The sequence below is a fragment of the Aulonocara stuartgranti genome, assembly GCF_965226115.1.
Source record: "Aulonocara stuartgranti genome assembly, chromosome: 14".
In the NCBI taxonomy this organism is placed as follows: Eukaryota; Metazoa; Chordata; class Actinopteri; order Cichliformes; family Cichlidae; genus Aulonocara; species Aulonocara stuartgranti.
The window spans coordinates 21,878,497-21,894,206 of record NC_138950.1 but is presented as its reverse complement, the minus strand read 5'-3'; the positions used below and the strand labels follow the sequence as shown (position 1 = coordinate 21,894,206).

Sequence of the window (15,710 nt, the reverse complement as noted above, 5' to 3'; positions counted from 1 at the left end):
CAGAGGAAGAGAAGACAGCGGGGAGAACGGGAGATAGCAGAGACACGAGGAAGGTTCACAGGTTCTGAACAGGTGTGCGTATGAACATGTGTGACAGTGAGCCAAGTGAGAAAAACAAGGAAAAAAGAGAGAGAATGAGCGGCGGGGATACGGAGCCAAGACAGCAGAAAGACAGCAAGTGACAGAAGAAGTTTCCACGCACCGGAGGCCAATAAAAGAAAGAAAGAGAGACTGACTGCAAGCCAGCCTTACCTGATCTCCTGTTGTCTGTAGAACTGTAGAGTCCGCTGTAGAGCTTCCTGAACAGTCTGCGTCTGCAAGCAGAAGTGAAAAATATTAGAAAAGCTTTTTTTTTTTTTCTCCTCATTTGAATTATTTTTTTATGATAAATGGTATGGCCCTTTAACTTCACACTCTAATTTACCAAACTCCAAATTTTAACCAATAAAAATTTGTTCCTGATTCATTGCTGATCTTTCAGTTGGTATTACACCTCAGCTTGAAAACATGTGTGTAGATATGGACACATTTTAACATTTTTCATTTCCTTAACCAATTCTCCAGCTGTGCCAGCTGTCAGAGGATGACATGTGCCTCAGTTTATACTTTATTTAGAATCACCAGCATGTCTTTGGTCTGTGGCCGTGTGGTTTTTCAGGGACACACGGACATTGATGCAAAAGTTTGACTAATTGTAAAATCCAATTGCATTTTGTTTTTGAAATCCATTGCTCTGATAGGATCGCACTAATTTTGCTTATTAAAAGGCACAATAAGACGGCAAGATGATAAAATAACCAGGTAGTTTAAAAATAAATAAATAATAATAATATTTCAATAAAATTCTTAGTAGAGAGCCTGTTAAAAAAAATTAACTGCTTTTTAAAATAGTCCACAGAATCAGCTAAACAGGGTTGTGATGGTAAACTGTTTCACAGCCTTGGTGCCACAGACTGAAAGGCGCTGTCCCCCTGGTCTTTAGTCGTGTACGAGGAAGAACAAATAACAGATTCCGTGAATGAAGACAGCGAGCAGCAGCGTATTTTGTAAGAAACTGAGATATATGATCTGGAGCCTGACCTGTACATTAGCACAGGAATTTTAAAACAAATAGGAGTGTCATGAGCTTGCTTGCTAGAATGTGTTAACAATCTGGCCGACCTAACAAAGACCTAATGAAATCACATTTCACTGATTCTATCCATCCATCCTCTTATCAGCTTATCCAGCCAGGGTTAGGCAGGGTCGGTATCTATTCCAGCTGACACCAGGGCAAGGGTACATCCTGGACAGCTCAACAATAATTTCAGTCCTTTTTCTTCTTCTTCTTCTACTTCTTCTTCTTTTGTACAATGCATTTTCAAAACATGATCCAGTCTGATATAAAAAATCCAATCAGATTACTTGTGATCAAGTCAGCCTTGATGTGTAACTGTAGCCAAGATAGATTAATATGTAACAGGCTTTGTTTCCACTCAAGACCTTTTGCCATGTCACAGTACAGCACAGGTGTGAATAACTAGCCTCCATCCAAACGGATTTTTTCTACTCCCTTTTATATTGTTATCATCCAAATTTCAGAAAAAAAACCCCAAAACAATATTGTTAAATAAAAATGTCAAAATGACCATAACACAATGAGATTAACTGTCCGTGTGCATGTGTGTACAGCTGCCGTGTTTTGCGTTACTGACAGCCTAAGCTTGAGAGGGCGGGTCCAATGTGATTATCTGTGGTACAGCTGAAATACAAGGCTGTAGTGACAATACTAGAACACAGTGTGCCAGCTGGAGAGGTCATTCTGAGGCCTCCACCCACTCCGGACAGTGTGTGTGTGTGTGTGTGTGTGTGTGTGTGTGTGTGTGTGTGTGTGTGTGTGTGTGTGTGTGTGTGTGTCTTGCAGACAGAGAGGGAATGACAAACATAAAGGCTAGTGAGTTGTGAACATGCAGCACAAAAAACATGAGAAATGATGAGAAGTAGTCAGGGAACCAGGCTGTGTGTGCGTCATCAGACGTTTTAAAAGGTGAACGCAGTTAGACGTCATATTGTAGCTAACCTGCATGTTAGCTGCTTAAAAAACACCTGATGACACAAACACGTTTTGTCACTTTTTAGCACCAGTTGGCCACAGATCAGCCAAACAGCATGAGCACAACTCCCAGATATAAACACACCCAATGGGCTGTACTTTTCAAAAACCAATAGTGAAGAAAAACAACATACTTTCACTGTGTATTCATACAAAGCTTCTATATACAGCATAGTTGTGTATGTATGTGTGTTTTTTGTCATGTCTTCCTCTCGTCATCGCCAACTGGTCACAGCAGACGGCTGCCCCTCCCTCAGCCAGATTCTGTTGGAGGGTCTTCCTGTTAAAAGGGAATTTTTCCTTCCCACTGTCACCAATTTCTTGCTCAAATGGTTGGGATTTACCTCACAACATAAAGCGCCTTGGACCAACAGCTCTTTTTATTTGGCGCTATATAAATAAAGTTGAACTGAATTAAATGTACGTACAGAACAGAACGAGTGTTTTCTCATGACAGCCTGACTCCTTTAAATGCATCTTTCATGAAGCTATTCACTGGCCACATTACATTATAATAATACTTACTGTAAACCTGGCCAAACACACAGGCACACACTGGTATCAGCCCTAAATGTGCAAACCTACTGTACACACTCATGATCATTAGTCTACATTGTTGCATCCCTGGCCTGTTTACTGTACACACATTAATCTCATTCAGTTACACAAAGGTGCTGAGATGGTAGGATTTGGTAAGCGTCGAGTTACCAAATCAAGATGCCCAACTTGTTGCTGTGGGTTATTTAAACTCTCAGCTGGGAGCAACAGAACGATACTGAATGGGTGATAATGAACATGTTAAATTGCATACTATATAAAATGAATACCAATCGTTGCATTTTATCTGGATTTTAAGGCTCTCTCTGAGAACAGTTCAGCAGTTAATGTGACTATAAAGCGCGATAAGCGTAATGCAGCCAGTGTCTCAGACACGACAGTGGAGTGAATATTTGATGACATCTAGCTGCTTCCTCTACAAAGGTTGAACACACTCATTGTAAATCACTTTAGAAAACCGTGTCTGACAAACGGATGGAAAGCAAAAACAAAACAGGTTTGAAAATTGTCACTACAAAGGTCGACCTACGCTTTGCACAGAGGTTTGTTCGGATACGGTTGCGCATCTGTTTGTTTTGAAATGTCCTGTTTTCTTCTACACTTTCACATTTCAAACCAGCCTCTGGACATGAGTTGAATAAAGCAGCCAATTTTCCCAACACGGAGGTCTGCACAATGCATGGTTGACATTTGGGAGTTGTGTGTGTGTGTGTGTCAACTCGTCTGCAGGCCTCCTCCAGCATGCATTTAACCACAACACTCTTCTCTAAGACGGCTCGTGGAGATTTTTCTTGTATATTTAAGGGAAACAAAATCTCAGCTTGCAGAGGTGAGGTAAACTCTGGTCACTTGGGGACAGCTATGCAGGAATAAAAGTCAATCCAAAGGAAAGCATCCAGTGTAAGGCCTTTAATAAGTCAGTAACAACCTTCAGCCTTGATTACTCACAGGCCCATTAGCTGTTAAAATACTGTTATATGTCACAATTGCAGCTACTCAGATCCAGTTTCAGTAAAAAAAATGTATCTGAACAAACAGAGTTCATGACTTGTGCTTTTTTGTATACTTGGTACCTTTGTGTGTGTGTCTGTGTGATATCCCCTTTAGAACAGCTCCCACTCCTGTGCTATGCATGGTCATTTGGGTTGAGGAACCATGCTCTGCTTGTAGGTGGTGCTGTCAGTTAACGCGTCTGCTAAACCTGTCTGCCTTAGCTGCTAGAGCTAAGGAGGAAATGTTCATCTTCTAAAAAATGTAATTTAACGGTACAAAAAACAACAGTTTTAATGAAATAACAGCTGCATCTGATGTGATTATTGATTGTTTGGATTGTGATAGACTGTGTGGAATAGGAAATTGTGCTAATATTGACATGACAGCATCATACAGGTATTGCAGGTTGCATATCCATGAGGTTCCACCACACCCCAAAAGTGCTCTGTTGGATTGAGATCTGATGGCTGTGGAGCTCATTTAAGTACACTGAAGTCACTGTGGTGTTCAAGAAACCAGTATGAGATTAAGTGCATTGTGACATGATGCTCAGCTGGTACTGTGGCAAGAAACCGAAAATTACACCACCACCAGATGCAAGACAAGATGGATTCATACTTTTATCTTGTTTGCACCAAATTCTGACCCTTCATCTTTCATCCCTATTCTAATGCTCAGATTGAACTTCAGCAGGTCGTCTTGACCGTGTCTACATGCCTAAATGCGCTGATTTACCGCCACACGATTGGCTTAGATATCTGCACAAATGAGCAGTTAACCTCTTAAGCACCCACACACCCAAAGATGGGAGCAAAAGGGAGGAGATTGCGGAGATCAGAAAACTGCTGGAGGCTTAACAGCTTAAAGCAGTGTGTCTAATAAAGTGGCCAGTAAGTTTATTTATTAAAACATGAAGATTCCTCCACCAATTTGAATTAGCAGAGTCAGTACTTCATGACTCCTCATACAATATAAATGTGGGTAAAGTCACCAGAAGGTGACAAACTCATTGTGAAGAAATCCACAGGGGAGAAGATGACAGACAGCAGCAGGAAGGTAATCCTATAATTAATTAATTATGTAACAGGTAATCGATATTTGTAAGCAGTGTAGCTTCCAGCAACACTGATCTACTCTTTAAGGATTTACACTCTAGGACGTACTCTAGAGTTTCACTTTTTTCATATCTGTGACCAACACTCAGGGCTGATCAGCATTACAGGTCACAAAGCTAATGGCCACCCTTCATGTGTGTACACAAAACTAAGCGCACAAGAAACAGGCAGAGCGTTTGACCACATGTAATTGTGGGTGAGCACGGATGTATCTGTGTGTGTTATTTCTTCTAGGTCAGTGTGAAGACAACCACAGAGAGCACGCTCTGTTCCGTCGGTCACGGTCCAGTGCAATCAGTAGTCGACACTGCTTCTGCACGCACCCATTGTGTGCTTGAGCAGAGTTTGTGTGAGAGGGAGAACAAAAAAGATAATAAACAACGTGTTGTTTGATCAGTCAGTGAGTTAATTTGCATATGTATGTCGCTACTTACGGCTCCATTTTAATCCCTCCCCATCCCTGTTTCTATCCCTCCCTACATTTCCATAGTAAAGAAACATGATAAGGAGACGTTTACGCCACGGCTTTTTGGCAGAGCTGCTCTAACACACAAATGCCCATCAGACCTTGGACATTTTCCCTTTTTCTGTGATCAAAGCACATCATAATGACCCGTAAGGATGCCAAACTGTTGCATATTATTGCAAAAAAAAAAACACATACATGCATGTAGACACACACAGTTCCACAGAGTCATCCACATGTACAGTAAATGCTGGATATTACCATCATTGAGTGTTATACTAATCAGTCTTTAAGTGTTCCCTCTTCCCTATTTTTTCATAGATCTATTAAAGATCAGGGCCAGTAAGAGCTGCAGCTGAGAGTTGAAGCTGGCTCTCACTGGTCCTCTCCAATATACACCAACTTCAGTTTTTTTCAGCTATGCTATTGAATATTGTTATTTTGCGAGGTTATGCCTGGCCATTGAAAAAAAAAGAAAAGAAAAGCAGACAATCGCTGCTCTTCTGCATCGATTTCACCACAACATCTATTTCTCGCAGGAATGGGAGCACGAGAGCTGAGTGTTTGCAATTTGGAGAAACCTATTCCCGCAACCAACCGTAGCCTGATGAAAACACAGGAGTGCTCTTGCTCCGTGGAGTACACACAGATCTTGTAACCATATGAGAGCAGATTAGAAGCAAAGACTGTTATGTATTGTATACCTAATGGTCATCTATTCAGCTATTATACTTATCTCTGTCCAAGTGGAACAAGATGTTACCGCTGCGATGACGAAGCATCCCAGCGGTAACATCTGACAAAGCTTTATTCTTCATTAGTCCCCCAACAGACCACAAACAAGACAAGACTATACAGTGCCGCTGCCTTCATTTTCACCATTTCAGGCCATTTTGACTGTCAAGAAAAAAAAATCCCCATTACATCCATGTCTTTGATCCCTAAAATCTACTCAGGGATAAAAGGAACAAGGACTGTGAAGTTTAAGGTATTTTTTTAAAATAAAAACACTGAACCTAGTGCCGGTACCAAAGGGAATCAAGCATAGGCTGTATATAAACAATGGACAACGCCACTGACATTTGTGGACTTACATTTTGATGATTTGAGTTGACCTCATCACCATCACAACTCCCATGATCATCATTGGGAGACACAATAATCGATAGACAGCCACACCATGATGCGTGTATTCTGTATACCCAGGGGTAAACATACAGAATACACGCATCATTGCTATTCTGTATTTTACTGTTAAGCCCAACAACCTCAACAGCCTCCAGTTCAATCTCGGGCTCAGCCCTGACTGCTACTCTAAGCTGGTCAGTTGTAAGCAATATCAAATTTTGATTTTGACTCACATCTCAAAGCTTATCCAGTCCACATTCTTACATCTAAGATCCGCCTTCAGCTGGTCTGCTTTTCACTTCTCTTTATGCTTCTCTTCACTGGGTTCCATTAAAGCTCAGAATCTGTGTTAAAACGTTATCAATAACTATTAAAGTCCTACATGGCCATGCTCCTGCTGCTATATAGCAGACCTACTGAGCCCGGCTTCTCTGATCATTCAATCGGGACCTCTTAACTGTTACACACTCCATTTTAAAACCAGAGGCGATCGCACTTTTTAGGTTGCAACACCTAAAATTTTGGATCAGCCATCCTCAGCCCTGAATGCTGAAAACTGCTGAAAATTCATTTTTATAAATTGCCTTTTCCTTAATTTTTATATTTGGCTTTGGTTTGATTCTAATACGTGCATGGAAGTATGCATGTGGGACTAGAAGTATGACCTTATGTTTGACTGTATGCTGGGAACTGAAAACTTATCTTTAATGTGTGGTTTTATCCAAACATTGCAGCACTTTGTAATTGTGTGTTTTAAAAAGTGCTGTAAACATAAGTAATGTAGAATGAACATCACGCAGTATTCACTAAGACTTAAGTAAGTGAAGCTATAAACTCGTTAAGGAAGTGTTTACTGAGGTGCTAAATTACGACACGAGGAGTCGTCTTTAGTCTTGGACACGTTTGTTTTTGCAAAACAGACGAGTCACGGTTTGCTGGTTATTAGCAAAAAAACAACAACACAAGTTTAACACAATTGTGCATTAGAGCATATCAGGACCTGGAAGTTAATTCCATATTTTACACACAGTCTATGGAGTCAATGTGGCACTCCATTTATCCATCCATCTTCTTTGGTTTATTCAAGTCACAGTCATGGGGGTGCTGGAGCCGATCCCAGCTGTCATAGGGTGAGAGGCAAAGTAGACCCTGGACATGTCTCCGGCCTGTCTCAAGTCTCAGCAACACACTTTGTGGCTCAAAGTCTTCAGCTTGTGTCTGATTTACTTCCCACTCATGTTAAACCATGGCCAAACTATCACAAACTACTCAGGTTCATAATCTTTTAGATTTTCAGCATGAAATTGCAAAGTCACAAACCAATGACCAAATACTCAGGATAGATACATATTTCACTCACAACACAGCAAGAAGACTACTCTTGCGCTGATTTTGTCGTTTTTAGAGTTGGGCAATGTCTACTGAACTCCTTCATGACAACATTTACAGTTCAATATCCTAAACAGGCATCAGGATGTAACGACAGACTACTTGCAATAAACGCACTATAGTATTTTTTAATTATTTTTATGCACCTAAACTAACAGATGTTTTTACTGAAGCACTGTGGCTAAATAAGCTTCTTTTATACTTGAGCAAATCAGGTACAAAGAGACATTCACAACAGTCATCCTATTACTCGATTTGTTGTTTTATTCCCCAGTTTATTTGTAGCATGCACATTTTTCTGGTGCTTACAAATATCTCTAGGAAATATCTTCTCTGTCCAGAAAGAAGTTCGGAATAGGCGAGTGCTTAAACCCAGTTTTAAGGCACCAAAAAGCAACATTATGGTGACACTGATAATATGCAAATACCTTAATATCATAAGTATTGGAGATTGTGGTATAATTTATTTAAAAGCTGATGTCCTGTCCCCAACTGGTACTTTTGTTTTGCCCACATCTGTCTGTCCATCTGTTTACTTATTTTCTATTGTTGAGTAACTACAGAACAACAGATGCAATCAAATCCCAAACCGATGTACCATCGCGAGGGACAGTGCAATAGCAGATTCCCTAATAACACGCCATCCATCACAATCGCACTCAGTTCTAATAGCGGTTTTATTGTATTACAGCCTGTCACACAACTGAGACACGCAGACACAGCAGCAGGCTCATTCGCCACACTCCCAGCATCCTCGCATACACACAGACGAGCCATGGGCATCGCTCTCTCTGTCTCTCTCTAACTCACAACAACATATTTATTATATAATCAGCCAGATGATTCAGGCTATCAGAGGTGAAGGATGAAAAGAGGCTGTTTTCGTAGACAGCACAGCACACATCCTATCATGATGTAAGAAAGAGCATTGTCTGGGTTTTTGGGAGTAATACACTAATGTGGAGAGGCTTGAATGTTGTTGGGTTGTTTTTGTTCCTTCTGAACTTTGGAGACATCTCTGAGCAGTGAAATAAATGCATCAGGATATTTGACCCTGCTGGTTTTAAATTACAGGTTTCATCTTCAGGAGACCTGATTTGGTCAGTAATTGACCTAATTGTATGACAAACAAGGAGTTTTTTAATGATTTAGAAGAATACTTTATCGTTTACACAAATTCACACACACTTTAAGTCCCTGATGTGACCAATATTCTGACAGCAGGAGGCAAAATGCACCAGAATCACCGCAACTTTCTTTAGAAACATGTTAAAGACAATTGATGAGGTCACAGTGAAGCTTTTTCACACTTGTTTGAAATCCTACCGTGGGTGAGGTCAGCCGCCTCAGGCTCTCCCCCAGCGAGTCGAGGTTCACCCTTCTCCTCCTGGTGACCCTCTTGTGTGGTCCGCCGGGTGCTTGCTCCTCACCCGCCGGGAACACGGTCCTCTCGGCGGGGCTGCGGCCGTTCCAGAGCACCGCTCTGTGGGAGGAGGGGAAGGAAGAGAAGGGGCACCCTCGGATCTCCTCCGCCGGCTCCAACCCGCCGTCCCCTCCGTCTCCCCCGGGGCTTTCGAGCCCACAGTCCGAGCCCACCGAGCTGCTGAACGACTCCGAGGAGATCTTGCGCGACGACGAGGACATGGTGGTGGTTGTGCTGCTGAGAAGAAGAGGAGGAGGAGGAGGATGGTGATGATGATAACAGTGGCGGTGTTAAGGATGAGGATGATGCTACAGTCGGCTCCGTACCACGTCCACCTGTACACCGGGGAGTCATCAGATAGTGGGGGGAGGGAGGGCTGGCTGGTTGAGAGGAAAGGCTTGTGTGTATGTGTGTGATTATGCGCGCATGCTGTGTCGGTGTGCGGGTGAGATAATGTCCAGTCCTGCCCGTGTCTGTGTATGCATATGAGACGCGTCTGCCTGCGTGTGAGACGCGGGGAAAGAGAGAGAGAGGAGGGGGTGAGGTCGACTGAGAGCGAGAGCACTAACGGCACGCAAGCATTTATGAAGGGGGAGGGTATCACCTCTTTAAAACCGTCCTCCGTTACCCCCCTAAAAAACGTCCTCCTCGCCGCTCCCCCGGGTGGCCAAACACTCCAGCGGATGCTTCCGATTAAAAATGAGGAGCGGAAGAATTCATCACGCCCGGCAACAGTGTTTATTTTTAATAAAAGACGCAACTATTTTGAAGGACATGTCCCCCTAATTGCCGAAACTGCAGAGCATAACGCGCTGGTCCACCGATAATCCAAACACATGGTAATTATTCCTCTTGCACGCGGGAGAATTTAACAGCATCAGAAAAAAATTGTAACGTATCTTCCTTTTTTTTTCTCCTCACGCTGCCCAGAAATCCCCAAAGTCACCGCAGATGTGAGATGCGTCTGCTTCCCTCTCTCTCCTCCTCCTCCTCCTGCTCTTAGTCCTCTGCGACAGCGGTTCTCTTGTCGGTCCTCCAGCTGCTAACCGCAGTCCGGGCATTCCTCCATCTTTTTATTTCCGCTCCTTCACGGCAGCTCCTTGGCCCTTTTTTGTTGCTTTAAGAAGTGGCCGGGGTAGAGGTGAGCTAGAAAGGTAAAAGCGCGCGCGAGAGTGAGCGCGAAAGGTGAGCCAGCAGTAGCAGCACGCGCCAGTGGTGCTTCTAATCTGCGAAGCACGCGCTGTGAAGTACGCGTCAACGCGCTACTCTGCGCTGGAAAACAAACCAGAGCCAATCGATAGACAGACGGAGTTGGGCAATGTCAGTCTGTGTACTTTAGTTTATTTTTGTATTACATTTTTTATTTTGTATTTATTATTACTTTTATTTATTGTTTATTATTATGTCTTTCGTATTAGGAATTAGAGCCATTTTCATACATAACCCCCCCCCCCCCCCACACACACACACACACACACACACACACACACACTCACGCAGACATTGGACAAAAGTAATTGGACAGTGACAAACTGACATAACTGAAGAGCAGTTAACTAGTCAGTAGGTTGCTGGTTCCCTTCCTGACTGCTCAAGCCTTCATGGGATGTTAGATAGACGCACTGAAAGCAGTGCTTGTGTGGAGGAGTTATGTTGTATAAAGTGCTCGGGAAAAGCGTTAAATGAAAAGGCGCCAAGTGAGGGCTGTTCCCTAAAATAGCTAGCAAAAGTAGCTCATAAGATTATAAAGGGACCTGGGCTTCCATTTCAGTGAGTGTGGGAAGCACATCCCCCATGAAGGATATACTACCAATGCTGAATGCACCGGATAGTCTTCATTAAACTTTAAATGTTTATTAATACAGAATCAGTATTGATCATTTTTGATTCCAACACTGCCATTTTCACTTTCAATAAAATAGATTAAAATCACTGTGGTTGTGTGTTGTCAGATCTTAAGTAAAAAGTGACGTTACCTTGGATGAAAGCAGATGTTTTCTCCAAAAACAAAAAGCAAAAAACATGCTCTCTGAAACAGTAATTAAAGACGAATCAACTATTCATTCATTTCAAATAGGCTATTCATACATTCTCAATTGATCTGTAGTTCAAAATGTGTTGTAGACTCTACTGTGAATGTGTGTGTAATATGAACACCATGTAAAGTATTAATGACAGTCATTTTGTTTAAAATTATGTTAGTTTGTCCATTTACTTTTGAGCAACCGGAAAAGGGGGGGAATATAAAAATGGCTGTAATTAGTACACAGTGAATGCAATACTTTTACATTAAATGAATTAAAGATGGAAGTCTCCATACTGTCATTAACATGGTTTCATAATTGTGAAATCTTGGCAGACAACAGTCTGCTCCTCAATTAACTAACAGGAAATGGCACTCGAGCAGCATCTGATTGTAATCAAACAACAGCCGTGGTCAATAAGCCAGGTCCGTGGCAATGTGCCAGATATGTTCAGCTCGGGTTTACATGGACGAACATGGCTCTAAAGGGTGATAATGGAGCTCGCGGCGGTGGCACATGCTTGCTGTATCTGATCAGAGGACAGAATGACGATCAGTCTGGCGCTAACAACAGTCACGACCTTGACCTCTATTAGCAGATCATGTTCATTAATGGCCCCAATGGACCAATCAGAAAGACACTGAGTCAGACAGACATAGTGCATGTATATGCTCACACACCCTAACACAATTTCATGAAGGTGCGCGCTAATTCATTTGACTTTCTGGAGCAGCGTGACCCCAATCCACTGCATATCATTTTATTTTTTCTCTTCTCTCTAACTCACACCCACACACTTTCTCTTGTGCATAGACAACCACACACTCACACACACACGAACGCCTTCTTTTTCTTTCCTTATCTGTCTGCATCAGTCTGCCATCCATCAGTCATAATGTGGGCATTTAATAAAGCCAACACTACAATAGAATAAATGATGTTCCAAAGGAGATAAGCCTACCAGCTGAGAGACTGCCTCGAGCTGGCTGCCAGCCATCTAAAGCTAAGTACAGACAGGGCAACAGATCACTGGCTGTGCTATCATGGAAGCAGAACAGATAGAAAGGGCAACTATTGAAATACTGTGGTAATCTCCTTCAATAGGCGCATGTAACACAGATGCCATTAGACAATAGAAATGTCATCATTGAAATAACGGATGAAGCAGTCCAACCTTGAGTGTTCTTGGCACAGCTCCTTGCTTTTCCTACAGAATTAAAAAAGGATTGATGGATGCACAGTACGTGTTCGCAATGGTGGATGGACGGGCTGACAGATGAGGTCGGGCAGGAGTCTACGTGGAGTATGATGTGATCTGTGGTGAGAGTGGGGAGCAGGGGGAAGAGAGTCTGGAGAGGTGGAGGTATGCACTGGACAGAAGAGGAATGAAAGTCAGTAGAAGTAAAACAGATTACGTCTGTGAAGGTTCTCGGTCATCCAGGTCATCGTAGTCTAAGGAGCTTGGAAAGAAAAGCGTCTGGACTTCTTTAAGTTGCTTGAAGCCGTTTCACCTCTCATCCGAGAAGCTTCTTCAGTTCTAAGGTCAAATGGTGGGGAGTCCCAGATTTAAACCCAGTGGGAGTTTCTCTCCAAAGAGGGACAAAGGACCCCCTGATGATCCTCTACCTAATCACATGAGCCAAGGTGTGAAAGCGGGTTTAGGTCACAATCAGCCAGAGTTTCAGGTGAGCTCATTGTGAAACCTGGCTCCACCTTATCATGTGATTTCCTGAGGTCAGATGGCCCAGGATGTGAGTGGGCGTTAAGGCGTCTGGGAAGGGAACTCAAAACTGGATTATAGATGGCAGACAGTTGGTGTCGTAAACCACCGCCTCTGTTCAAAGATGGTCGCTCACAGTGGACATAGATGGCTTCTTTCACTCCTCTTTCAAACCATCTGTCCTCTCTGTCCAAAATGTGAACATTGGCATCCTCGAAAGAGTGTCCTTTATCCTTAAGATGCAGATGGACTGCTGAGTCTTGTCCTGTGGAGGTGGCTCTTCTATGTTGTGCCATGCGCTTGTGAAGTGGCTGTTTGGTCTCTCCAATGTAGAGGTCTGGGCATTCCTCGCTGCACTGTACAGCATACACCACGTAACGTGCAAAAGAGGGGTGACGGCACGCAGGGTGGAGAAAAGTGAATTTATGAAAATGACTAAAAAGCATCTTGTGATGATTTTTCAGGCAACAGCCAACCCTGGAAAATAAATAGTTTTAACTCTTCATTTGGGCAAAGTTAGAAAATACATAAATCTGAGTGACAGGATCTTAAAAGATGAAAGGGAACACTTGCACCATGGCTCTTTCTACTCAGACCACACGTGTCTTCTGACCTGACCTCAATTACGATCCCTGGAAAGTTGCGCATCTGTATTTTGCATGACTGATGAAATCTATCTGCAGAACAGACAGAGGCAGAACTATAAACTGCCACAACGGCCCACTCAAAACCAGCTTTCCAGTAGTTCATTCCACAGTACTGCACACCAGCAGACTCAAAAGATAAAAACAATACCAGCCATACTGTCACACAATTTAACCAGTGCAGTACAACACACACAGAATGAGAAGTATTTAAATCCATACTTGTGAAATGGAGCAAAAACCCACATATAGACAAAGCCACACAGGAAACAGCATCACTGGAGTTTAAGCCAGTAAAAGATGAAATGCGTGTAGTTATGGAATGCACAAAGATAAGAAAGGTTCAGGCCCATGGCACACACCAGTGAGTCATGCCTTTAAGATCCTTTCGTTCTGCTGCGCGTGTGTCTGTGGCGAGCGCTGCTAAGCAGGCATGTCGGTTTCAATTTTGTGACGCAGAAGACATACACTCATGTTATTGTCTTATCTCTCTGTCAAATATCTACCTCCTGTCTATACTGAGGCAGAGTGGGTGGGGGCATAAATGAACCAAAAGCTACAGCAGATGCAACAGGATGGTGCCGGGGGTTTGCAGAATACCAGGAGTCAGGCCAGCTAAGGCAGGGATGGGAGAAGACAAATGGCTGATTTGGTCATAAATCTGCCAGAAGCCAATCTAATTGGCCATAACCGTACATCACTCCACGCCACTCTGACGCTATTAACCGTGAAACTGTGCCTCTCTGACACATGTACAATATAAAGAACCTGCTTTACTGGTCATGAGGATGTTTTTTTAAGTTCAACCAGGGTTAAAGAGTAGGGAATTGCATAAAGGAGTATGTCATAGATTTAGCCAAATTTCCACGTAAATGACCGGAATGTGACCCAACTTTTGATTTCACGTATTGAGTGATGGCTTTGTTTTTTGTTTTTTTGTCAGCTGCATCACGTTCATGGCGGCAAGTGCAGCCTATTTATGCCAAAACTGTCACTCAGATGCACATAGAAAAAGAAAAAATAATAAACAACACACAGATTATTGATCGCTCATAAAAACAACAATAATAACACATAACACTGCCTTTTCAGGGAAATGAAATTTTGTCAGTGCTCATACTACAAGTAAGGGGCAATCTCCCTGGTCTCATAACACACCTGACTTCTCTTAATAAAAGTGCCGACCAGTGCCATCTGAGGAGTATTTTAATAATGTCCCTTATTAAATAAAGAGTCCCTGTTCTGTGTACCCACAGGTTAAAAATGTAAGAAAAAAAGAACAGGAGGAACTGCAGTGAGGTACCCAGTCACTCTGTTATGTTTTCTGACACAGGATCCTAATTTAGTGCTTTTCTTTAATAATCTGTGACCATATACACAAACTCTGCAAAATCAAATCTTTCTCTGTGTGATTCTTTGAAATTCAGCACAAACCAGATGTGCCGATGCTTCAAACAGTATCTCAGATGAAACCTGAAAATAACAGGGGTCAATGAAGCAGCAAACCTATAAGAAAGCCAATGCTCTAACCGAAAAACTGCCAAGGTTGCATGCTGGGGCAATCCTGCCCACTGCTCACGAGAGGCGTGTATCCACAACAGACTAGGTCTAAAGGTTGCAATGCTCTGACATATGAGCATGTGTGTACACTTGCCTATGTGGTGATGACATGGAACCCTCTTTTAGAATTAAGTGACAGCTGGAAAGGATCATGAGACCACTGGGAAAGAAATTAAATCCCACGGCTGGAAAGGCAGAGAAGGGCAGCATTGGCAAGAGATGAGAATGGTGGGTATGGCATAGAGACAAGGGCTTTAATTTAGTATCCACTGTACAATTAAAGGGCCAGGTTTTTGTGATGTTAAATAATCAGACCACGTTGAATCATTTCAAAGCTTTGCCCACCTTTAATGTGACCTATAACATTTACAATTCAACTATAAAAAACAAATGTCTTAAAGACATAAAGACCTGGATGGCCGCTAACTTTCTGCTTCTTAATTCAGATAAAACTGAGGTTATTGTACTCGGCCCTGAAAATCTTAGAAATATGGTATCTAATCAGATTCTTACTCTGGATGGCATTACCTTGGCCTCCAGTAACGCGGTGAGGAACCTTGGAGTCATTTTTGACCAGGACATGTCCTTCAACGCACAT

The 15,710-nt window shown here is 42.6% G+C and overlaps 1 protein-coding gene across 4 annotated transcripts in view; it reads right to left on the bottom strand.

The window, feature by feature from the left end:
- gucy1a2 (guanylate cyclase 1, soluble, alpha 2) overlaps positions 1 to 10,468 on the bottom strand; it is a 54,739-nt gene extending 44,271 nt beyond the window's left edge. Inside the window, exons 1-3 of one of the 4 annotated variants that reach the window (XM_082501997.1) lie at positions 9,491 to 10,468; positions 9,068 to 9,401; positions 253 to 314 (exon numbers count right to left, since the gene is read on the bottom strand). In XM_082501997.1, the coding sequence (XP_082358123.1) occupies positions 253 to 314; positions 9,068 to 9,385 (380 nt within the window). In that variant the 5' untranslated portion in view covers positions 9,386 to 9,401; positions 9,491 to 10,468. Of the gene's footprint in view, positions 1 to 252; positions 315 to 9,067 lie in introns of all 4 variants that reach the window. The other 3 variants (XM_082501998.1, XM_082501999.1, XM_082501996.1) reach the window with 3 other exon arrangements.
- Positions 10,469 to 15,710: the final 5,242 nt, after the last annotated feature.